Source organism: Hyla sarda, chromosome 1, assembly GCF_029499605.1.
Source record: "Hyla sarda isolate aHylSar1 chromosome 1, aHylSar1.hap1, whole genome shotgun sequence".
NCBI lineage: Eukaryota > Metazoa > Chordata > Amphibia > Anura > Hylidae > Hyla > Hyla sarda.
The window spans coordinates 128,116,256-128,141,665 of NC_079189.1; the positions used below are offsets into that span (position 1 = coordinate 128,116,256).

The 25,410-nt window shown below is 40.4% G+C and overlaps 1 protein-coding gene across 3 annotated transcripts in view; it reads left to right on the forward strand.

Moving 5' to 3' along the window:
• SPOCK3 (SPARC (osteonectin), cwcv and kazal like domains proteoglycan 3) overlaps positions 1–25,410 on the forward strand; it is a 366,584-nt gene that overhangs the window by 303,211 nt on the left and 37,963 nt on the right. For all 3 annotated transcript variants that reach the window (XM_056561105.1, XM_056561123.1, XM_056561114.1), the window contains exons 5-6: positions 3,576–3,702; positions 23,966–24,080. In XM_056561105.1, the coding sequence (XP_056417080.1) occupies positions 3,576–3,702; positions 23,966–24,080 (242 nt within the window). The remainder of the gene's footprint in view (positions 1–3,575; positions 3,703–23,965; positions 24,081–25,410) is intronic.

The window sequence follows — 25,410 nt, forward strand, 5'->3', positions numbered from 1 at the left end:
AAAGTTTGATTGAAATAGCTTTTGATTTCAGTAAAGATGCTGCAAACACAACAAATTACAATTTTCAGTTCTTTACAACCTATAAAGTGTTTTGAAACTTACTGTGCGTAATAATTTGGAACAGTGCAATTGAAGTTTTTTATGTTTAAAAAAATACTGTTATCATTAGGAAATTTGTTCAATAAAATTTGAATTGTACTCTAGTTGATAACATGAGAATTATTCTGACTGTTATTTACATCAATTATTTAAGTAAATGAGAAAAATATAATTTACATAATAATTTGAAACAGGGTGTATATTAAAAACATAGTAAAAGATATTAAGATAATAATTGAAGATTTTGAGAAGAGCATGGGAAGAACTGGGCAGGGAAAGGGGAAAATAGAGGAAAAGCCTTGATTGGCTAAAATATGTTTAGAGGGACCCCTCCATTCATGTCTACGCCCCCTCCCATAGAAATTAATGGAGGGAGCATGGCATGATGTCATAAGGGGGCGTGGCATGACATACGACCACAGCCTTTCAACCCAGCTTTCTAAACATGATGTTCAGAACGCTGGGTGACTGCACAGAGATCATGGGGGGTCCCAACGGATCAGATATCTTTGGATAGGGGATAAGTTGTCATTGGGCAGAGTACCCCTTTAAAGGATAGCACTTGGTCATAAAGGTCTTGACAATGGCCTTACTGGGATGCCTTTTTCTACACTGAACTGAATAAACATGTAAGGCTGGGTTTACGATGTGTTACATTTGGTGCAAATTTTAGTTTATGTTAGTATTTGTTGCAATCATTTTATTGTTATCTGTAAAAACGCAGCCGCATTTAAAATATAATATACGTTGAAAATTTTGTGAACCCAGCCTTAGTTTTTAGTACTTTTTTTTATTGCTCTTAGTCTGCTCCATCTCTGTATTTTTTCTATTTGCATATGTCCTTAGGACATGTCAAAAGTTTTTTTTTTTTTTTTATGATGACAGATACATTTTAAATATGATTAAGCTTATTTATGAACTTTTCAAAATGTCTGAAACCTTGCACACTGACTGTTATTTCCTTTTCTCTACAATACGTCTGTAGCTCAGACATATTGTAATTTCTCTTATTTGTAATTACAGGCTGACAATACATTGAAGTCACCGTCAGTCACCACATTTTTCAGAAGCCTTCATCGCCAGTTTCTAATTTAGTTTCAAATTATTTAAATTAGTGATTCATTATATTTGATGACTCAACTTCTGCTTTACAGCGGGTTTCTGTTTACTTTTCTTACATTTAGATGTTGTCAGGCTCTTTTAATTTAATGCTATGAATATTGTGTAATTTTCATCGAGATACCCTTGTTTCTGGAATATTAGACTTTCAGGAATTTCAGACTATTTAGAGGTTACTTTGCATAAAACTTATTATCATTAATGAATTCTAAGATATTTATATTTTTTAAATATCATTAAAGTTTTAACTTACATAAAGGTGTATTTCACTTTTAGTAGTTATTTTATTATAACACTGTTCTGTACGGGTACATTCACCCACACAGCAGATTTGTCACAGGAATCTCTGCAACTGTTTAATTCATCTTTAAGGTATTTGCAGAAATTGATTTGCCACCAAAACAATCCAATTTGAAAGAATAGTTCTGATTTTTATTTGCTGAAAATTCTGCAGCAAACCAATTTTATGCAGTTTTTTTCAGGCGTATTTTATTTGTGCACACAATGGGCCTCATTTACTAAGAGTGTCGGGTTTTTACTAGTGGGAAATGTTGTTTCAGACTTGCAGGATTCCTCTCTATTTACTATGGAGAAAAGTCGGGAACATTTTCTGACCAGCTTTTTCTAGGTGGATATTTCCAGCCATTTATCCACAGGATTTTCTGAGAATTCAATAGTAAATAGGTCGGGTTGTGAAACCATGCCGCTTTTTGGGCCAGCAACGGCCCCTTTGCAGCAGACCACGCCCCCTTTCAGCTTTTCACAGTGCAATGTCGGGTTTGTCGGATTGTCCTGGCGCACACTGTTGCACACTGGCGCAAACTTGCACAGACATGTCGCAGACACTGGCCCTTATTTACTGAGTGGCGTGTAGGTTTCTTTGTGGGTTTTAATTCCCTACAATTTATTTTCCACGGTATTTACTAAGGTTTGCCTACATTTTCCACTTTCCCTACACTTTGCTTTTTTTACACATACTCTAATCTGTCTGGTTTTCCCCAACTCAAATCCACTACATTATGTGGAAACCTTAGTAAATATGTTGGGTTTTTGTGAAAATGTCAGGAACACACCCCCTGTTCATAGACCACGCCCCCGTCCCCAGGTGACCACGCCCCCTTTTCAGGTTTTCTTAGCAAAATGGAGAGTTAGTCTGGTTTTTTTCAGTTCTGGCGCACAATCTGGCACAGACAGAATATCTGGCACAATGCGACAGAATCTGGCGCACAACCCGACAAAACATGTCGGGTTTGCAATAGTAAATGAGTGCCACTCTGTGCCAAAATAACCCAACAAAAACTGGTCGATTTCAGCTTAGTAAATGAGGCCCAATATGTATAAAATACGGAAGTATTTCTACAGCCACATAAACAAGTGACATGTCACTTATTTACATGGCTGTTAAATATGTCTTTAGTTTTTACATACTGTGCGCAAACAACAACTTGCAACAACAATGATTTACGCTGAGCACATTTATGTTAAAAATGCAGATGAGATTTTACAAAGACACATTTTTTACAAATGAAATACAAATAATGTTCACAAATAGTAAAATCTATAGCAAAATATGTTCCAAAAATTATGATTAAAATATGTCTGGGGCCACAATTGGCTATCAGTGTATACACTGTTTCCATAGACTTTCTATTCATTTTATTGACTTGAATTATTAAAATAAAAATATGGACATTTAATTCCTATATTTTGGATGTGTTTTGATTTATTTTTCATGAAATGTGAACATAGCCTTATGTTGCTGTGTAAATCAAATGCAGACCTCCCCCTCCCCCCACCAAATATTATTTTCATAGAATGTCAGTGCCTACATCTAGGTAAACAATCAATGTTGTATTCATTTGTTTGATAGAGAAGCTCGGTTTGTTTCACAAATATTACACCCCACTTATATTCCTGTTTTTTCCCCCCAAACAATTAATAAAAGTTCAATACATTATATGTACCTGAAAAGTATGCCATTTAAAATGCAACTCATACTGAAAAAACGCTAAATTCTTTTTCCACTTTGAGTTTTTCAGTTTTGCGTGTTTTGAATCCTTTTGGCATCTTTTCACTCTTTTTTGGCGTTTTCGAGCTCCTTGGCGGTTTTGCAAATTCATAGCATGTTGAGCCTATGGCATGTAGGTTTTTAACTTTGGTGTTTTTGCAGCCGGTTTTTATTCTTTTTTGGACTTTAGCGATCCAAAAAAGTGAATAGTTTTGCAGATTCACCCATAATAGGTATTGCTTGTAAATTGTGTATGGGTACTGTTTAAGTAAATTTTATTAAAATGTTACAAATTTCTGTAAAAAATGTGTTTATGCTCCCAATAAAAAAGAATACTATTATATTACAGCATGAAAGAAGCTGGATTAACCTATAAGTACTGGAGAGGCGTTCCCCTTTCTTCAAGTTGCAAACAGTGTCCAGCAGCTTATACAAATCCTGTGTGTGGATCTGATGGCCATTCATATTTATCTAAGGTAAGATAACTACTAGGCAGCATTTGAATGTCTCATAGTGACTATTAAGAACATTCTCCGTGATCCTTCCCGTTTTAGAAGTAATACATTCCTGGTTGTTGATAAACAAATGGAAAGTGGTATATCTCACTGGTCTCACTATATCCCCAGAAATTCTCTGATGGACCTGAAAATAATTAAGGATGGCTGTCACGATGCCGGCTGGCAGGAGGTGGATCCTCTGTGCCAGAGAGGGATTGGCGTGGACCGTGCTAGTGGACCGGTTCTAAGTCACTACTGGTGTTCACCAGAGCCCGCCGCAAAGCGGGATGGACTTGCTGCGGCGGTAGTGACCAGGTCGTATCCACTAGCAACGGCTCAACCTCTCTGACTGCTGAAGATAGGCGCGGTACAAGGGAGTAGACAGAAGCAAGGTCGGACGTAGCAGAAGGTCGGGGCAGGCAGCAAGGATCGTAGTCAGGGGCAACGGCAGGAGGTCTGGAACACAGGCTAGGAACACACAAGGGAACGCTTTCACTGGCACAATGGCAACAAGATCCGGCCAGGGAGTGCAGGGGAAGTGAGGTATACATAGGGAGTGCACAGGTGAACACACTGATTAGAACCACTGTGCCAATCAGCGGCGCAGTGGCCCTTTAAATCGCAGAGACCCGGCGCGCGCGCCCTAGGGAGCGGGGCCGCGCACGCCGGGACAGGACCGACGGAGAGCGAGTCAGGTACGGGAGCCGGGGTGCGCATCGCGAGCGGGCGCCACCCGCATCGCGAATCGCATCCCGGCTGGAGGCGGTATCGCAGCGCACCCGGTCAGTGGATCTGACCGGGGCGCTGCGGGAGCGAGAGTGTAGCGAGCGCTCCGGGGAGGAGCGGGGACCCGGAGCGCTCGGCGTAACAGTACCCCCCCCCTTGGGTCTCCCCCTCTTCTTGGAGCCTGAGAACCTGAGGACCAGACTTTTATCTAGGATATTGTCCTCAGGTTCCCAGGATCTCTCTTCAGGACCACAGCCCTCCCAGTCAACCAAAAAGTAGGTTTTTCCTCTGACCTTTTTGGAGGCCAGTATCTCCTTTACAGGAAAAATGTCTGAAGAACCGGAGACAGGAGTGGGAGAGATAAGTTTAGGAGAGAAACGGTTGATGATGAGTGGTTTAAGAAGAGAAACGTGAAAGGCATTAGGAATACGAAGAAAAGGAGGGAGAAGAAGTTTATAAGAGACAGGATTAATCTGGCACAAAATTTTGAAAGGACCAAGATAGCGTGGTCCCAATTTGTAGCTGGGAACACGGAAGCGGACATATTTAGCGGAGAGCCATACCTTGTCTCCGGGAGAAAAAATGGGGGGAGCTCTTCTTTTCTTATCAGCAAACTTCTTCATGCGTGATGAAGCCTGTAAGAGAGAATTTTGGGTCTCTTTCCATATGGTGGAAAGATCACGAGTTATTTCATCCACAGCGGGCAAACCAGAGGGCAAGGGAGTAGGGAGGGGGGGAAGAGGGTGACGGCCGTACACCACGAAAAATGGGGATTTGGAAGAAGATTCAGAAACTCTGAAGTTATACGAGAATTCGGCCCATGGTAGAAGATCTGCCCAGTCATCCTGGCGGGAGGAAACAAAATGCCGTAAATAATCACCCAGGACCTGGTTAATTCTTTCTACTTGCCCATTGGATTGAGGATGATAAGCAGAAGAAAAGTTTAATTTAATCTTGAGTTGTTTACAGAGAGCCCTCCAGAATTTTGACACGAATTGGACGCCTCTATCCGAGACGATCTGCGTGGGCAACCCGTGAAGACGAAAAATGTGTACAAAAAATTGTTTTGCCAACTGAGGCGCAGAAGGAAGACCAGGAAGAGGGATGAAATGTGCCATCTTGGAGAATCGATCAACGACCACCCAAACAACAGTGTTGCCACGGGATGAGGGTAAGTCTGTAATAAAGTCCATATCAATCAGAGACCAAGGTTGTTCGGGAACAGGCAGAGGATGAAGAAGACCAGCGGGCTTCTGGCGAGGAGTCTTATCCCGGGCACAGACAGTGCAGGCCCGCACAAAATCAACAACATCCGTCTCCAGAGTCGGCCACCAATAGAAACGAGAGATGAGTTGCACGGATTTCTTGATGCCCGCATGGCCTGCGAGATGGGAGGAGTGACCCCATTTGAGGATTCCGAGGCGTTGGCGTGGAGTGACGAAGGTCTTCCCTGGAGGAGTTTGCCTGATGGAGGCTGGAGAAGTGGAGATCAGGCAGTCAGGAGGAATGATGTGTTGCGGAGAGAGCTCTACTTCCGAGGCATCCGAGGAACGAGAGAGAGCATCGGCCCTGATGTTCTTATCGGCAGGCCGAAAGTGAATTTCAAAATTAAATCGGGCAAAGAACAGAGACCACCTGGCCTGGCGAGGATTCAGCCGTTGGGCAGACTGGAGATAGGAGAGATTTTTGTGATCGGTGTAAATAATAACTGGAAATCTTGATCCCTCCAGCAGATGCCTCCATTCCTCAAGTGCTAATTTAATGGCTAGTAGCTCTCGATCCCCGATGGAGTAGTTCCTCTCCGCCGGAGAGAAGGTCCTAGAAAAAAAACCACAAGTAACAGCATGCCCGGAAGAATTTTTTTGTAGAAGGACCGCTCCCGCTCCTACTGAGGAGGCATCTACCTCCAATAGGAAGGGTTTAGATGGGTCAGGTCTGGAGAGCACGGGAGCAGAAGAAAAGGCAGACTTGAGCTGTTTAAAGGCGTCTTCCGCTTGAGGAGGCCATGACTTAGGATTGGCATTCTTTTTGGTTAAAGCCACGATAGGAGCCACAATGGTGGAAAAATGTGGAATAAATTGTCTGTAATAATTGGCGAACCCCAAAAAACTTTGGATAGCACGGAGTCCGGAGGGGCGTGGCCAATCTAAGACGGCAGAGAGTTTGTCTGGATCCATTTGTAGTCCCTGGCCAGAGACCAAGTATCCTAGGAAAGGAAGAGATTGACATTCAAACAGACATTTCTCCATCTTGGTATAAAGTTGATTGTCACGAAGTCTCTGAAGAACCATGCGGACATGCTGGCGGTGTTCTTCTAGGTTGGCAGAAAAAATCAGGATATCGTCCAGATACACAACAACACAGGAATATAAGAGATCACGAAAAATTTCATTAACAAAGTCTTGGAAGACGGCAGGGGCGTTGCACAGGCCAAAGGGCATGACCAGATACTCAAAGTGTCCATCTCTAGTGTTAAATGCCGTTTTCCATTCATCCCCCTCTCTGATGCGGATGAGATTATAAGCACCTCTTAAGTCCAGTTTGGTAAAGATGTGGGCACCTTGGAGGCGATCAAAGAGTTCAGAGATAAGAGGTAGAGGGTAGCGGTTCTTTACCGTGATTTTGTTAAGACCGCGGTAGTCAATGCAAGGGCGTAGGGAGCCATCTTTTTTGGACACAAAGAAAAATCCGGCTCTGGCAGGAGAGGAGGATTTGCGGATAAAGCCCTTTTTTAAATTTTCCTGGATGTACTCAGACATAGCAAGAGTCTCTGGGGCGGACAGAGGATAAATTCTGCCTCGGGGTGGAGTAGTGCCCGGGAGGAGGTCAATAGGACAGTCATAAGGCCTGTGAGGAGGAAGAGTCTCAGCTTGTTTTTTGCAAAACACATCAGCAAAGTCCATATAGGCCTTAGGGAGACCGGTTACAGGGGGAACCACAGGATCACGGCAGGGAGTACTGGTAACCGGTTTAAGGCAGTCCTTGAAACAAGAGGTACCCCAACTCTTGATCTCCCCTGTGGACCAATCCAGGGTTGGGGAATGGTGTTGAAGCCAGGGTAGTCCAAGGAGAATTTCGGAAGTGCAATTGGAGAGGACCAAAAACTCAATTCTTTCGTGATGAGGTCCGATGCACATTAGGAGGGGTTCCGTGCGGTAACGCACGGCACAGTCCAATCTTTCATTGTTAACGCAATTGATGTAAAGAGGTCTGGCGAGACTGGTCACTGGGATGTTGAACCTGTTGATGAGAGAGGCCAAAATAAAGTTTCCTGCAGATCCGGAATCCAAGAAGGCCTTAGTGGAGAAGGAGAAGGTAGAGGCAGATATCCGCACAGGCACAGTAAGACGTGGAGAAGCAGAGTTGACATCAAGGACTGTTTCACCTTTGTGCGGAGTCAGCGTACGTCTTTCCAGGCGGGGAGGACGGATAGGACAATCCTTCAGGAAGTGTTCGGTACCGGCACAGTACAGGCAGAGATTCTCCATGCGGCGTCGTGTCCTCTCTTGAGGTGTCAGGCGAGACCGGTCAACTTGCATAGCCTCCACGGCGGGAGGCCCAGGAACGGATTGCAGAGGACCAGAGGAGAGAGGAGCCGGGGAGAAAAAACGCCTCGTGCGAACAAAGTCCATATCCTGGCGGAGCTCCTGACGCCTTTCGGAAAAACGCATGTCAATGCGAGTGGCTAGATGAATGAGTTCATGTAGGTTAGCAGGAATTTCTCGTGCGGCCAGAACATCTTTAATGTTGCTGGATAGGCCTTTTTTAAAGGTCGCGCAGAGGGCCTCATTATTCCAATAAAGTTCTGAAGCAAGAGTACGGAATTGCACGGCGTACTCGCCAACGGAAGAATTACCCTGGACCAGGTTCAGCAGGGCAGTCTCAGCAGAAGAGGCTCGGGCAGGTTCCTCAAAGACACTTCGAATTTCCGAGAAGAAGGAGTGTACAGAGGCAGTGACAGGGTCATTGCGGTCCCAGAGCGGTGTGGCCCATGACAGAGCTTTTCCAGACAGAAGGCTGACTACGAAAGCCACCTTAGACCTTTCAGTAGGAAACTGGTCCGACATCATCTCCAAGTGCAGGGAACATTGTGAAAGAAAGCCACGGCAAAACTTAGAGTCCCCATCAAATTTATCCGGCAAGGATAGTCGAAGGCCTGAGGCGGCCACTCGCTGCGGAGGAGGTGCAGGAGCTGGCGGAGGAGATGATTGCTGAAGCTGTGGTAGTAGCTGCTGTAGCATCACGGTCAGTTGAGACAGCTGGTGGCCTTGTTGCGCTATCTGTTGTGACTGCTGGGCGACCACCGTGGTGAGGTCGGCGACAACTGGCAGAGGGACTTCAGCGGGATCCATGGCCGGATCTACTGTCACGATGCCAGCTGGCAGGAGGTGGATCCTCTGTGCCAGAGAGGGATTGGCGTGGACCGTGCTAGTGGACCGGTTCTAAGTCACTACTGGTGTTCACCAGAGCCCGCCGCAAAGCGGGATGGACTTGCTGCGGCGGTAGTGACCAGGTCGTATCCACTAGCAACGGCTCAACCTCTCTGACTGCTGAAGATAGGCGCGGTACAAGGGAGTAGACAGAAGCAAGGTCGGACGTAGCAGAAGGTCGGGGCAGGCAGCAAGGATCGTAGTCAGGGGCAACGGCAGGAGGTCTGGAACACAGGCTAGGAACACACAAGGAAACGCTTTCACTGGCACAATGGCAACAAGATCCGGCCAGGGAGTGCAGGGGAAGTGAGGTATACATAGGGAGTGCACAGGTGAACACACTGATTAGAACCACTGCGCCAATCAGCGGCGCAGTGGCCCTTTAAATCGCAGAGACCCGGCGCGCGCGCGCCCTAGGGAGCGGGGCCGCGCGCGCCGGAACAGGACCGACGGAGAGCGAGTCAGGTACGGGAGCCGGGGTGCGCATCGCGAGCGGGCGCCACCCGCATCGCGAATCGCATCCCGGCTGGAGGCGGTATCGCAGCGCACCCGGTCAGTGGATCTGACCGGGGCGTTGCGGGAGCGAGAGTGTAGCGAGCGCTCCGGGGAGGAGCGGGGACCCGGAGCGCTCGGCGTAACAATGGCTTTCTACTACTGTGGATGTTTTACCATTTCATTATTAATGTTTTAGGTTCCAAATCTTCAATAATGTAAGGGACAAGCTATTGTACACTGGTTAAAAAAGGGCATTTATCAAGCTAAAATATGGAATCACTTTCTTTCAGAATTTTCTAGTAGAAATTTGAGGAAAAAGAAGGCCCCATGATTTCACAGAAGAGTAGATCCATTAAATGTCTTCTGTAAAGATTGCTGACTCAAAAATAAAGTTTTATTTTTACTAAACTTTTGACTAAATGTACATATATCGGGACTAAATAAATTTCACGGAGGGTGACATTTTTGACATTTAACCCCTTAACGACCACAAACGTAAATTTTCATCCTGGTTTGGCGGTACTTTGCGCACCAGGACATACATTTACGTCCTGTGTATGACAGCGAGCATCTAAGCGGTGCTCGCGTCATACACGGCAGGTTCCGGCTGCTATCAGCAGCCAGGGACATGCCGGTAATGTCCGACATCCGCGATCGCATGGATGTCCGCCATTAACCCCTCAGATGCCGTGATCAGTACAGATCAAGGCATCTGCAGGAATGCGCATGTTAAAATAGATGATCGGATCACCTGCAGCGCTGCCACGGCGATCCGATCTTCTGTAATGGCAGACGGAGGTCCCCTCACCTGCCTCCGTCCGTCTCCTCGGGTCTTCTGCTCTGGTCTGAGATCGAAGATGACCAATAATACTGATTAGTGCTATGCTCTATGCATAGCACTGAACAGTATTATCAATCAAATGATTGCTATAGATAGTCCCCTATGGGGACATAAAAAGTGTAAAAAAAAAGGTTGAAAATGTAAAAATAAAAAGTAAAAAATAAATAAACCCCCCCCCCCCCCCAATAAAAATAAAAATTGTCAGTTTTTCCCATTTTACCACCAAAAAGTGTAATTTTTTTTAATAAACATATTTGATATAGCTGCATGCGTAAATGTCCAAAATATCAAAATATAATGTTAATGATCCCCTACGGTGAACGGGGCAAACGTAAAAAAAAAAGTTCAAAAATGCAGTTTTTTTGTCACATTTTATTCCAAAAAATTAATAACAAATTATCTAAATGTTGTATATATGCAAATGTGGTATTGATAAAAAGTACAGATGACGGTGCAAAAAATGAGCCCTCATACCGCCCTATATACGGAAAAATGAAAAAGTTATAGGTGGTCAAAATAGGGCAATTTTAGATTCCTGGTTTTGTACAAAAAGTTTTTGATTTTTTTTTAAGCGGTGCAAAAATATAAAAATATCTAGCCATGGGTATCATTTTAATCGTATTGATCAACAGAATAATGAACACATGTCATTTTTACCGTAAAGTGTACATTGTGAAAACGAAACCCTCCAAAATGTGCAATATTTTGGTTTTCATTTAAATTTCCCCCCTAAAAAAACAAGCCCTTATATGGGTATGTAGATGGAAATATAAAAGAGTTATGGATTTTAGGAGGCGAGGAGGAAAAAACAAAAATGCAAAAGTAATATTGGCCTGGTCCTTAAGGTTAAAATGGGCTTGGTCCTTGGTTAAACAATGCAATATTTCACTTGTTTTCATTCCAATGTGTAAGTAAATGCAATACATCATGAAATACCCTTTCAAAAATCATTAAAAAGAACTAATTTTAAAGCAACACATAAAAGCTCAAATGTAGGATAACAAAAGAAGCTGAAGTTAACTTAGCTTAGTTAGAGAAAAAACATGTCACAGATACAGTATTAGGAACTGACAAACTCTGCTTACCTGGTCAAAATACTTTAGAGGTGTAGAAAAAGTGTGACATGCAGAAAATCTTCTTGTCCTGTAGCTTGTCCAGTTCTCAAAATAGGAGAATAGTTTTACTTTTAATTGTAGCCACATGATAAGATGGGATACCTTTCAGGCTATGTTTACTCGGGGGAATGTCCGCATGGAAAATCTCCATGTGGACACTCCTCTGACAGTGGCATGCCAGCAGTATATGCTGACGCTAGGACAGCTCAGAAATGCACTGTTTCATAGACGGCAGTGCATTTGTCGTGCAGAATTAGAATTTCTGCGCCAGATGTTTCTGGTGCGAAAATTCTGCTATGTGAACAGCGCCGCAGAATGCCATTGAAATCCATGGAATTCCACACAGAAATTCCATTGTGTGAACATAACCTCACTGTCTGAATAAATATATATATCAGATTTGGTAGCTAACAAGTCATAAATATAAACACCAGGTTTACCAAACTGAGTCCAAAACCTCCTAATGTGCCAATAGCAACCAATCACAGATCAACCTTTATCTTAAAGTGCTCTGGGAACATTAAAGCTGAACTGTGATTGGTTGCTATGAGCACACCAGACAGTTTTTGACTCATATTGATAAATCTGGGCCATATATATATATATATATATATATATATATATATATATATATATACATATATATATATATATATATATATATATATATATATTATTATGCATATGTAGCATTTTTTGTCACATTTATGCCTTGCTTTCTTAAAACTTTGGGAAGTGTAACTTGTAGAAAGGTGTTTAGACATATTAACTATTTACAGTTTTTTTGTTTGTTTTTTTGCACAATATTATTCCACTTTATGGGTGGAATAAAAACCATTATAAGTTAAAAAAGAAAATATTTGAAAAAAGGAACAAGTTCGTCATACAACATAATTTGATGACTTGGTGTATTGGCACAAGGGAAAAAGTTCAAGCTAGAGAATTAGAGGGAACAGGACACAAATGATAGGTTCCTCTATTGTTTCTGTTTTAATACAAATCTACTAACCATTTTTCTTGCTGTGGAACAAAATGTAAATTCTTACATTTTTATCTATTCTTTCTATGGCATACACATAGAACAAAATATTGAAGTGAAAGTGGACAAAGCTATAAAATATCAATCCAATGAGACAATAGATGATAGAAACGGGACTCACAAAAGGTTCTTCTTTATTCAAATTCTGCGGTGCATACAGATAAGGGCAGGTAGAAGTGAGAGGGCAGGGGCGTCCGGACGCCCCTGCCCTCTCACTTCTACCTGCCCTTATCTGGCAGAATTTGAATAAAGAACACCCTTTTTGGTGAGTGCCATCTCAGTCATCTATTGTCTCATTGGATTGCATATCTACTTCAGACTGAGCACCACTGGTGTTTGGGCTTCAGGTTCAAGACGCCGCTGTCTACTTATGCATGGTGTGAACAGTGCCTAGTCATGCATATGCCGGACATTACCTCTCCTTGTCACTCTATAAAATATCAAGATCATGAGCATAAAGTGGAGAATTAGACGCACAACTGTTTATTAATGCACATAAACATCAACATATTAAACAGAAAATTATTTATTTATTATGTATGTGTGTGTTTGTATGTGTTTGTGTGTAACTGTGTGGTGTGTGTGTGTGTGTGTGTGTGTGTGTGTAATTTGGTGCAATTCTTTACCCAAAGGAAAAGTATTCACAGTTCAACTTTCTAAAAAGCTAAAGAATAAAGCAAATCCTCTTAAACTGTTTTGCCCACACTGTTTTGAAATGAAACCTTTTCTATTTGTATGTGCAGTAGAATGTGAACACATTGACGGCTGTAAGATGGGCATTCCATATGGCTGTTTTTGATACGCTGTGATCCTGCAGCTGTGCTGTTATTCTTATTTAGAAAACATTCAGTGCTTTTATTTATAACAGTTGTCTAAAAGAAAGTTTTCTTCTCACTTCTCACGCAAGAGAGAAAGTAGAACTGATTTTTCTGAAGGCTAGATTTCAGCAACAATTTGAAAGGCTGCGGCAAACAGATGGCATTAAAGGAGTATTGACTTTGCCTTGTAACTGTGACTCTTATATTTAGATGTTTTCTTGGACTATAAAGCGGCATCTGTGGTGATATGTTTGTAACTAATGGTAAATCATGTATTATGTGAATTTACTTTCCAGGTAAATTATTCTTAGTATAGTTGTTAGCTACAATATATAATGTACAATATTTTCGCAGAATGTCACAAGCCGTGAAGGATAAAGGCTATGTTTTCAATAACTATATATTATGTATAATTGAGGCTTCTTTTAATAAAAAAAAAAGAAATGTGGCACAGAAACAGATTTTGAATTAAAATGTCAAATTCTGAAGGGAATAAACAATATAGTATGATAATTAGATATAATAATTAATACGCAATTGGTGTCACTGTTCAAGGAATACTTACACTAGGCATGGAATCACCATCACTATGACATGTTTCTTAGCAAAATTCAAATACTAACATGAAGATGCATTTTTATAATATTGTTTAAGCCAGCATGCCACTATATAGCCATTATTTATGTATGATTTATGTATTAATAATTCACATTTCAAGTACATATATTCTCATAAGTGGTTCGCCAACTTTTAAATACATTTTTACAAACTATAGTAAGGATTATAGTAAGTCTCTTATTGATACAAAGGCCCAAATCTATTAATCTGCCTAAAAACCAAAACTGCTAATAGCAACCAATTACTGCTCAGCTTTCATTTTACCAGAACTTGTTGAAAGGATTATCCACCTGTCCAAAGGTTGGTGGTTTAATGAAAGTAAAGGAAGGCAAGTTGTAATACCAAGCACAACCTTAGGGCAGGCTTGGTACTGTTTTTGAACAAAACTTAGCTCTGTTTTTGGACAGCCCCTTTAATAAATAAAAGCTAAGAGCAAATGCCCCTGCCTCTCAGAGCACTGTGTCTACCTCTGTGTGCGCATCCTTTCAATGATATGTGCAATATCACGCTATATATATCACATGCACTGATGGTGGACATAATAACACCCCAACTTGAAAAGATTGCAGGGAAGTTCAAGAAGTACTAACAAAGGCTGGAGGAGAAACATAGATGGGCCCATTCAGTATATATGTATACACATACAGTGGGGATGAAAAGTTTGGGCACCCCAGGTAAAAATTTGTATTAATGTGCATAAAGAAGCCAAGGAAAGATAGAAAATGCCCAAAAGGCGTCAAATTACAGATTAGGCATTCTTATAGTATGTCAACAAAAGTTAGATTTTATTTCCATCATTTACACTTTCAAAGTAACAGAAAACAAAAAAAATGGCGTCTGCAAAAGTTTGAGCACCCTGCATAATTTATAGCATGCACTGCCCCCTTTGCAAAGCTGAGACCTGCCAGTGTCTTGGATTGTTTTCAATCATCATCTCGGAAGACCAGGTGATGTCAATCTCAAATGTTTTAAATGCCCAGACTCATCTGACCTTGGCCTAACAATCACCACCATGGGTTTTTCTAAGCAGTTGTCTAGAAATCTGAAACTGAAAATAGTTGACACTCACAAAGCTGGAGAAGGCTATAAGAAGATAGCAAAACATTTTCAAATGTCAATATCCTCTGTTCGGAATGTAATTAAGAAATGGCAGTCATCAGGAACAGTGGAAGTTAAAGCAAGATCTGTAAGACCAAGAAAAATTTCAGACAGAGCAGCTCGCAGGATTGTAAGAAAACCAATTAAAAACCCATGTTTGACTGCACAATCCCTCTAGAAAGATCTGGCAGACACTGGAGTTGTGGTACACTATTCCACTATAAAGAGATACTTGTACAAATATGGTCTTCATGGAAGAGTCATCAGAAGAAAACCTTTCTACGTCCTCATATCAAAAATCTGCGTTTCAACTTTGCAAATGAACCTCTAGACAAGCCTGATGCATTTTGGAAACAAGCTCTGTGGACCGTTGAGGTAAAAATTTTACTTTTTGGCCGGAATGAGCAAAGGTACGTTTGGAGAAGAAGGGGAACAGAATTTAATGAAAAGAACCTCTGTCCAACTGTTAAGCATGGGGGTGGATCAATCATGCTTTGGGGTTGTATTGCAGCCATTGGCACAGGAACATCTCACGAGTAGAAGGAAAAATGGATTCAGTAAAATTTCAGCAAATTTTGGATGCTAACTTAATGCCATCTGTGAAAATCTATGGATAGACATTAAAAGAACAGTGCGTGACAGACAGCCCAGAAATCTCAAAGAACTGGAAGACATTTGTAAGGAAGAATGGGCAAAGATACCTCAAACAAGAATTGAAAGACTCTTGGCTGGCTACAAAAAGCGTTTACAAGCTGTGATACTTGCCAAAGGGTGCAGTACAAGATATTGACTGCAAACTTTTGCAGATACCATTTTTTTTGCTTTCTGTTATTTTGAAAGTGTAAATGATGGAAATAAATCTAACTTTTGTTGACATATTATAAGAATGCCTAATCTGGAGATTTTTCCATCTTTCCTTGGCTTCTTTATGCACATTAATACAAATTTTTACCTGGGGTGCCCAAACTTTTGATCCCCACTGTATATACACATATATAGATATATTAAAATTCCCTTTACCAAAACATACATACATTTTGTAGAGTCGGGTAATACTCCCAGTAAAGCTGACAATGCCTAAATTAATTTTATGAGATTATAGTGGGCTGTTTTTTAAAAAACATATTTCTAAATATTTTCCAAGAAATGTGAAAAAAATGCAAAATGCTTGAAATATTTTGTGCTTTGTGAGTTACTTTATTTTATGTGTTAAAATGACATCAGTGATTCTATAATTACAAAAATTGGACTTGATTAATAATCAGAATTGCAATCAGTGAATGTCAGCCTTCAAGCCCTGTAATGTGAGGACATGTATTCTGAACAAGCACGTGCTGAGTAGGCTTATTAAGTGTGATGTCTTATTTCCACATAAATGAGCCCATTATAAATGTAACCTTTGCTATTTCTAATCAAAATAACTAAGACAAGAGGACACATCAAGCAGTAGTGCGAAGAAGAAAGTGGCAAAGGTTAAGAAAAAAGAAAAATCTACTTAAAATTATGAATGTACAAAATCAAGAACAGCATTTAAATGTAAAACTGCCAGTCAGCATAGTATCAAATGACATAGAAAACAGATCATTCTGTAGTGTGGGTCATTCTTGGAAAATTAACTGGTATTTAGGAGCACTGTGAATTTTAGCCAAAATAAAAAAGATAAATGGCTCTTTACTTACTACCATGTAGTCATTACTGATGATTGCCAGTGATCACACCTTAGCAGGCATGATTGACAAGGAAGGAACTTTCTACCTCACTGACTGCATCAACTTAAGTGTTAACTTCAGGGCATCAATGTGCCTGCACCTGCAAGCAACATATAAGTCCTTAAAGGTTTTCCGTGGTGATCCTCTTGTTCATACTGCATGCAAGGCTGTCACACATAGGTGTTATGATTCCCTGAATCTGAATGGCTGCAAACAGTGATATAGAAAGCCCCATGCTTGTCAATCATGCCTGCTGAGGCATGATCACAGGCAAACATGTCTGAGTAGGGAACAGTGCAGACTAGTGCTCACCTCAACCACTGTCCCTACCTACAAGTACGATCCTCCCTAAAGAACGGTCCCCAACTGGACGATGGTCCCTACACTCACTATGTGCATGGGCATCAGAAAAGTCACACTGGCTAGGTCAGCAACATGTGAACTAAAAAGATATCGATTTAACAAGCAAAGGGTAATCCAAAACAAGCCAGAATGTTAAAACCTTGAGGTGAGCATGATACAAAAACAACAATAGAGTCAGAGCAAGCCAGGTCACAAGCAGAGGTCCAGTCACATTCGATCAGCTAAGGCACACAGGGATACAATGGTCAGGAACACAAGCGAAGGGTATGAACCCTAATCATAGCATAATACATGAACATGGAACAGTTTAAATATCTAGCCTCTGGCTCCACAGCTGATTGTCCGTTGCTCACACCTCCTCATTGGCCTGGCCAGCCATTTCATATTATGATGAAAGGTTCTACAACATGCAGGACCATCATCAGTACAATGATAGATTTCACTTGGTCAGAAAGTGTGGACTGGAGGTGGCACTAGAACCAGGCTAAGTAAGTTCCTTAAACATCCGTTACCACATTTGGTGCCATTGACTACTTAGTACTAATTTGCATATGATTTGCGACTTAATCAAAAAGTCCTCTTTCTGTGGATTACACAAATGGCCAGATAGAACATGGACATGGTAGAAATTAGTATTTAAAGGGGTAATCCACCATAAGGTGATTTTAGTACGTACCTGGCAGGCAGTAATGGACATGCTTACGAAGGATCTGCACTTGTCTTGGGGCTAAATGGCTATGTTGTGAGATTACCATAATACTGTTGCTAGCTTTTTGTGAACTGGTATTTCCTGTTTGACTTTTCTTTTTTTTTTACTACAAATCTCACAATACCATTTTCCTCCATCCCACACATCAGCCACCCCACCCACTGAAACATAAATGAGCTGCATCCATTCAAAAGACCTGGGGTTTTCAATCAGGGTGCCTACAGCTGTTGCATTAGTTGCAGATTGATCTCTCTCCCACCAAGTGATCCCTCCACCCATTGAAGCAGACAGGTCTCGGCCACATTGCAACCTGGGAAAAATCTGAGACAACAGTCATTTTGCATTCTATTAAAAATAAATATTGGGGTGAAAATCACAGAAGAATTGTGAGAAAACCGTCACAGACAGGTACAGACACTATATTATGAACTTCACTATCTTTACAGCCCCTGTAGCATAGTCAAATAAAAACGAATCCTGGAATACCCCTTTAACCCCTTAAGGACGCAGGGTTTTTCTGTTTTTGCATTTTCATTTTTTTCCTCATCACCTTCTAAAAATCATAACGCTTTAAATTTTGCACATAAAATTCCATATGATGGCTTATTTTTTGTGCCACCAATTCTATTTTGCAGTGACATTAGTCATTTTACCCAAAACTTTACGGCGAAACAGAAAAACAAATTTAATGTGCGACAAAATTGAAGAACATTTTAAATTTTGTATTAATTTTGGGGGCTTCCATTTCTACGCAGTGCATTTTTTTTTGCAAAAATAACACCTTATCTTTATTCTGTAGGTCCATAAGGTTAAAATGATACCCTATTTATATAGGGTCGTACTTCGGAAAAAAATAATAACTACATGCAGGAAAATTTATACGTTAAAAATTCTCATCTTCTAACCCCCATAACCGTGTTCTGAAGTTTTTATCGGTAACATTTTTGTATTGGTCGTACTTCTTGATTGCTTTTTATTCATTTTTTCATTCTATAAAAAGTGACCAAAAATACGCTATGTTGGACTTTGGAATTTTTTTGCGCGTACGCCATTGACCGTATGGTTTAATTAACGATATATTTTTATAGTTTGGATATTTCCACACGCGGCGATACCACATATGTTTCTTTTTATTTACACTGTTTTTTATGGGAAAAGGGGGGTGATGCAAACTTTTATTAGGGAAGGGGTTAAAATGACCTTTGTTAACTTTTTTTTTCACTTTTTTTTTGCAGTGTTATAGCTCCCATAGGGGGCTATAACACTGCACACACTGATCTTCTACCCTGATCCCTGCAAAGCCATAGTTTTGCATGGATCAATGAGATAGGGGCTCGATTTCTCAAGCCTGTAGCTCAGGCTTGGAGCAATCAAACGCTGATTGGACACGACGGAGCAAGGTAAGGAGGTCTCCGCTTGCATCCTAGCTGATCAGGACATCGCTATTAGCCCAGGGTCCCGGCTATAGTTAGCAGCCAGGACCGACCCGGTGTGATGCGGGGTCAACATACGTTTTAAACATCGGGCATAGGGCGTACAGGTACACCCTTCGTCCTGAAGGAGTTAAAGGCCCATAGCATAATATAAGTGGTCTTATAGGGTTAAACCTGTTGACAGGTTCCCTTTAAGGCCATGTTCACACAATGTTACATCTGGTATTTATATTCAATTCTCATGATAAAAAAAAAAAACAGCTTCTTTTTTTTCTTTTTTTCTTTAAATGGGTGGAAATACCAATATGAAAATCTGCAATTTTTCCATGTGGAATCAGCCGAATGTTCATAAATATTTATGGCTGTAAAATTAATGTGTGTCCATTTTTTATAATAAGTTTACTAGTAAAAATAATATATTTTTACACATTTTGTATTAGCAAAAATGCAATTTTACAGCCCAAAAAATTGAAAAAATACATTATGTGAACATAACCTTACCTTGCTATTTTTTCTGATTTTCTCACTAAAGAATTCTTTTAAACCCTTAAGGACCATGGGCTTTTTCATTTTTGCACTTCTGTTTTTTCCACCTCACCTTCTAAAATCTTAACGCTTTCAAGTTTCCACCTACAGACCTATATGATGTTTTTTTTTTTTTTTTAGCATCACCAATTTAACTTTGTAATAACATCAATAATTTTAACACAAGATCTACAGCGAAACCAGAAAAAAAAATATTTGTGGGGTAAAATGACACTTTATCTTTATTCTGTAGGTCCATAGAATTAAAATGATACCCAACTTATATGGGTTTGATTTAGTTTTTTCCTGTTAAAAAATTATGACATTTTGCACGACAAATTAGTATGTTTAAAAATGTCCTCTTCTGACCCCTATAACTTTTTCATTTTTCAGCATGCACGGAGATATGAGAGCTACATTTTTGTGCCGTCATCTGAAGTTTTTATTGGTACCATTTTTGTTTTGATGTGACTTTTTGATCACTTTATTCAATTTTTTAGGGTATGCAAAGTGACCAAATATACGCAGTTTTGGACTTTGGTATTTTTTATGTATGTATATGCCATTGACCGAGCAGTTTAATTAACATTCTATTTTTATAGTTCGGATATTTGCACATGTGGTGATACCACATATGTTTATTTTAATTGTGTTTACATATTTTTATATGGAATTTGGAAAAGGGGGGTAATTTAAACTTTAAATATGTAAGTAGTTAATGGGTGTTTTTTTAAACTTTTATTACACTTTTTTGTTACACTTTATTAATCCCCTTAGGAGACTTTTAGGAGTAATCATTAGATTCCTCACACAGATCAATGTAGTTCCATAGATCTGTGTGCTCTATTGATAATGCCTGGTGCAGCCAGGCTTTATCAATAACAGAGCCACAGCAGCCACAAAAGAGAGGTAAGCCCTCAGGCTACCTCAGCAGCGGATCCCACCTCCCCAGGATTGTGCTGCGGAGGGGGGGGGGGAGCATTCACCCCACTACACCACCAGGGACAGATTAAAGGTCCCTTTAGACTGCTTTGACAGTGGCGATCTAGAGGGTTAATAGCTGGACGCATGTTGGCTATTAACAGTGGCCCCCAGCTACAGAAACCAGCTCGATTCAGGAGCCCTCACCATACACAATTTGCCGTCTCAGGATGATAATACAAATTAAATATTACGAAAAGGTAAATGATTTTACATATTGTTTATTCTGGCATACAAACTCAATTGTGGTATATGAAGAATACGATTTTTTTCCACCCACAAAATGTTGTTTTATTGAATCATTGTTATTATCAGCTAATCATTCTCTTTGTTCTCAAAGCAAGCTTATTGGTTAGTCCCTTTTTTCTTGTTTAATACCTCTGAATCAAGTTGGAGTTAATCCATTACCTGTTAAAGGAAAAACATTATCCTGTTCACCCACACTAAAGCCAATACACTTGGTTATAGTGTGGGTTAACAGGAGAGCGATGCGGGGTCAGTGAGTTAAATACGTAACTTCAGTTCGGCAAGGTGTCCCTTTCGAAGGTCCGCTTCTAATTTCAGTGAATTGCGCACTGGAGGCAGGCCCTCCGGATGAATTTGAATATTCATGATCGCTGGTCACATTCACACATGTGACCAGCGACCATGAATATTCAAATTTCCCCAGAATCGGTCTCCTGTTTACCCACACCCTCCTGTTTATCCACACTATAACCCAGTGTGTTGAGTTGTGTGGGTGAACAGGATGACCGGTTACTATTGTTAACTATTCCTTTAACTATTGTCTTTTTAGCTAAGGGTTTGGTAGCCACTCAGGTTATGTGCACACACAATGTTTTGACTTGTTTTAAAAAAAAAAAAAAAAAAACAGCAGGGTTTTTTTTATTATTGAGTTATATTTAAAACAGCTGGTAATTTACATTAAGTAGAATTTTACAGCCTTAAATGGGCACTGTCAGATAAAAAAATAAATAAAAAATAATTATATGTTATATATCTGGGCAAAACATTAAAAGGGTTATCCACCATAAGGTCATTTTAATACATACCTACCAGGTATGAACAGGGTATTTCCTTTTGGAGTTCGGTCTCTTAAACTACACATCCCATAGTTCCATGCTTGTAAAAATGAAGTTACATTCCTCCCTCCCGCACACCAGCCACCCCCCCCCATTGAAACACAAATGAGCTGCATCCATTCAAAAGACCAGTGTTTTCTAACCAGGGTGCCTACAGCTGTTGCAAAATGATCTCTCTGCCACCCAGCAGTCGCTCCACTCATTGAAGCAGGTCTGGCTCCCTTTGCACACCTGACCAGTGATGTCACGTCTCGATGCACTGCAACCTGGGAAAACCCGAGAGCTGAGTCATTTTGTATGCTATACTATATTATGAACTACACTAACTTTACAGTCCCTGTAGCATAGTCAAATAAAAAAAATCCTTGAATACCTCTTTAACTTTTCTACTTCATAAGAAAATTGAATTTCCTTTTTTATAGAAATCATTGCCTATAAAATCATGGCTTTGTCCAAGCTGAAACATAGGCATGGACAAAGTCCAGTAAGTGTGGATGGGCTAGCACTCCTCTGTGCCATCTCCTGTCTGATAGGACTCTTCTGTGCTCTCTCCTGTCTGACAGCACTCATCTGTGCTCTCTCCTGTCTGATAGTACTCCTCTGTGCTCTCTCCTATTTGATAGTACTCTTCTGTGTCCTCTCCTGTCTGATAGGACTCCTCTGTGCTCTCTCCTGTCTGATAGTACTCCTCTGTGCTCTCTCCTGTCTGATAGTACTCCTCTGTGCTCTCTCCTGTCTGATAATACTCCTCTGTGCTCTATCCTGTCTGATAGGACTCTTCTGTGCTCTCTCCTGTCTGATAGCACTCATCTGTGCTCTCTCCTGTCTGATAGTACTCCTCTGTGCTCTCTCCTATTTGATAGTACTCTTCTGTGTCCTCTCCTGTCTGATAGGACTCCTCTGTGCTCTCTTCTGTCTGATAGTACTTCTCCGTGCTCTCTCCTGTCTGATAGTACTCCTCTGTGCTCTCTCCTATCTGATAGCACTCCTCTGTGCTCTCCTGTCTGTTAGGACTCTTCTGTGCTCTCTCCTGTCTGATAGCACTCATCTGTGCTCTCTCCTGTCTGCTAGTACTCCTCTGTGCTCTCTCCTATTTGATAGTACTCTTCTGTGCTCTCTCTTGTCTGATAGGACTCCTCTGTGCTCTCTTCTGTCTGATAGGACTCCTCTGTGCTCTCTCCCATCTAATAGTACTCCTCTGTGCTCTCTCTTGTCCTTTTTTTTTAACATTGTCATGTTTTACTCTTTTTTGCATGGAAAATTGCCTTTTTTTGTGATACAGATAAATAAATAAACTGAGTGTGCATATAGCCATTTGTCATATATCAAAACAGCCTGGATATGTACCCATTTTGTAACAGCATGTTTTCCTTAATGCCTATTTGATTTTTGTGGCTGTATTATGCACTGACTACTATGCATTATGACTTGTCAGTTTAAATCAATTTACTGTATTTTCCCATGGAGAAAAATAAAGTTGCTCAAATCTGTGGTATTATTTGTACACCTACAGAGTAATACATAAAAATAAAGTATTCCTTTAAAGCTGGTACAACCAAAATTTAGGTTTGCAGATATGTTAAGTACTGTTAACTATGGATTAATTGTGTACTGCAATGCATTTTAAAGGGATATGTCAACATTAAGTAAAAAAATGAAAATAAAATCCTGCTGAAGCATATAACATTTCTTACCTATCTGCCCCAGTTCCAAAACCATTTATTTGGGGGTCTTAGTTTGTACTTCCTAGTTGAGCAGTGCTCAACAGCCTGAGCTACTCTGTCTGTGGCATTGTTTAGCAGAAGGCGGCGTGCTGTAAACACACATCATTCTTTCCTAAATGGCTCAATGTGTGTGTGTGTGTGTGTGTATATATATATATATATATATATATATATATATATATGTTGATGTAGGCTACAGAGGATGGTGAGAGATGGTGACATCACTCTAGGAATGGGGTTAGAGCTCTGACACAAGATCCACGCCTCCTGAGAACACATAGGATGATGTGTTGCCTTGGAGCAAGGGTGGAGCCGGGAAACAATACCACATTAAAAGTACACAACTTCGTGTCAGGGGTGTATCATGCAAAACCATGCTGAAGTCAGGACAATTTGTGACAACACTATAATAGTAAGTTATATATTTTGGGGTAATACTCTTAGTTAAATATAGTTTTCTGAAACCAGATTACACCTTTAAACTGCCATGGGGTAAACCATAGTAACATGCATATATGCTTTCCTGTTTATTTCAGTGTAAATTAGAATACCAAGCTTGCATCTTGGGTAAACAAATATCTGTGAAGTGTGATGGCTATTGTCCCTGTTCTTCAAGCAAATCAAGACCTGTAAATAAGAATAATAAAAGAGGTAAGAATTGTTATAATTTGTAAAAAGGAACATTGGCTATGTTTATTCTTTACATGTTACTTATACGTTTCTGACTTTTTATATTATGCTTAGGCTAGTGTAAACAATAGGGATGTTTTTATTTTGTATCAAATATCATATTGTCATATTTCGAGCCCAAGGAATTTCTTGGTCTAACAATGCAATAAATATGACATTTTAGACTTAAATAAATATGAAGGACATAAAGAGGCATTAAAATATACCTGCTGACTATATTACCAGTTTACAGAAGTACATAACTATAGTTTTTTGCAAGGAATACATGTAATAGACCCTCAATATATGTTAAAGAGAACGTGTCACCAAACTAAACTTTTAATATATTGTTCCTTATGTAATTATAAGACACTTTGCTATTTACTTGCTGTTAAAATTCTCAACCTTTATATGTTTTTAATGTGATTAAAAAACAGCCACTAGGTGGCTCTGTTCTGTTCCCTGCGCAAGTCAAACAGTTAGTTTGGTCTCCTTGGCAGGAGACCAAACACAGGAAGTGCATGTGGGGCATGGCGAGGCACAGCTCTCGCAGGTTGCAGTGATGTCGCGCCTGCGGGGGAACGCCCACTTTCTCCTTCCTCACATGTGAGCAAGGGGAAAGGTATTATACAGAGCTTTTAAAAGGGCAGAAGGGTTAGGAGTAGTTAGGGAATATAATCTGAGTTAGTTTAGAAAATATATGGATAGAATACACAAGAAAAAAAGCACAGCGCCTCGCGTAATTCTGTGCGGTAAGACCCCAAAGTTCCCTGGGTTGGTGTTGTGCTCACCTGGGGAGAACCTTGGGTTCATGTATATCACCTCTCCATAATGGGGTACAGACGTTGGATCTCAAGAAGCAGCCTGCAAATTCTGGACCGGACTCCTCGAGGGGGTCGGTAGAATGTGAAGTCAAAGTGTACTGCAGAAAAAATTCTTTGCATAGCACTGGCGCTGCTCTCTAGTGATCGGTTTCAGATAACAATCCGGTGATGATGTATCAAATTTCTTTTATTGAAACATGTAAAAACAATAAACAGCAAAAGGACAGTGTGCAAAATGCGTTTCGGAAGTAACTCCTCCCTTTTTCAATTGCAAAGGAGGCTGTCTGATTTATTACACAATCTTGTCATTTTAAATACAGTCATTTCTGGTGCCAAAAAAAAGGGTCAGAGGTCAAGGTGGATATCGTAATGACAAGGATCAGATAGTTTCAAATAGCGCTTTTGCAGGACCTTTACACGTGGAAATATATTTAAAAAAAACACATAAACATATAAACTATAATTACATTTTTAAGAGAGTGAGTAAA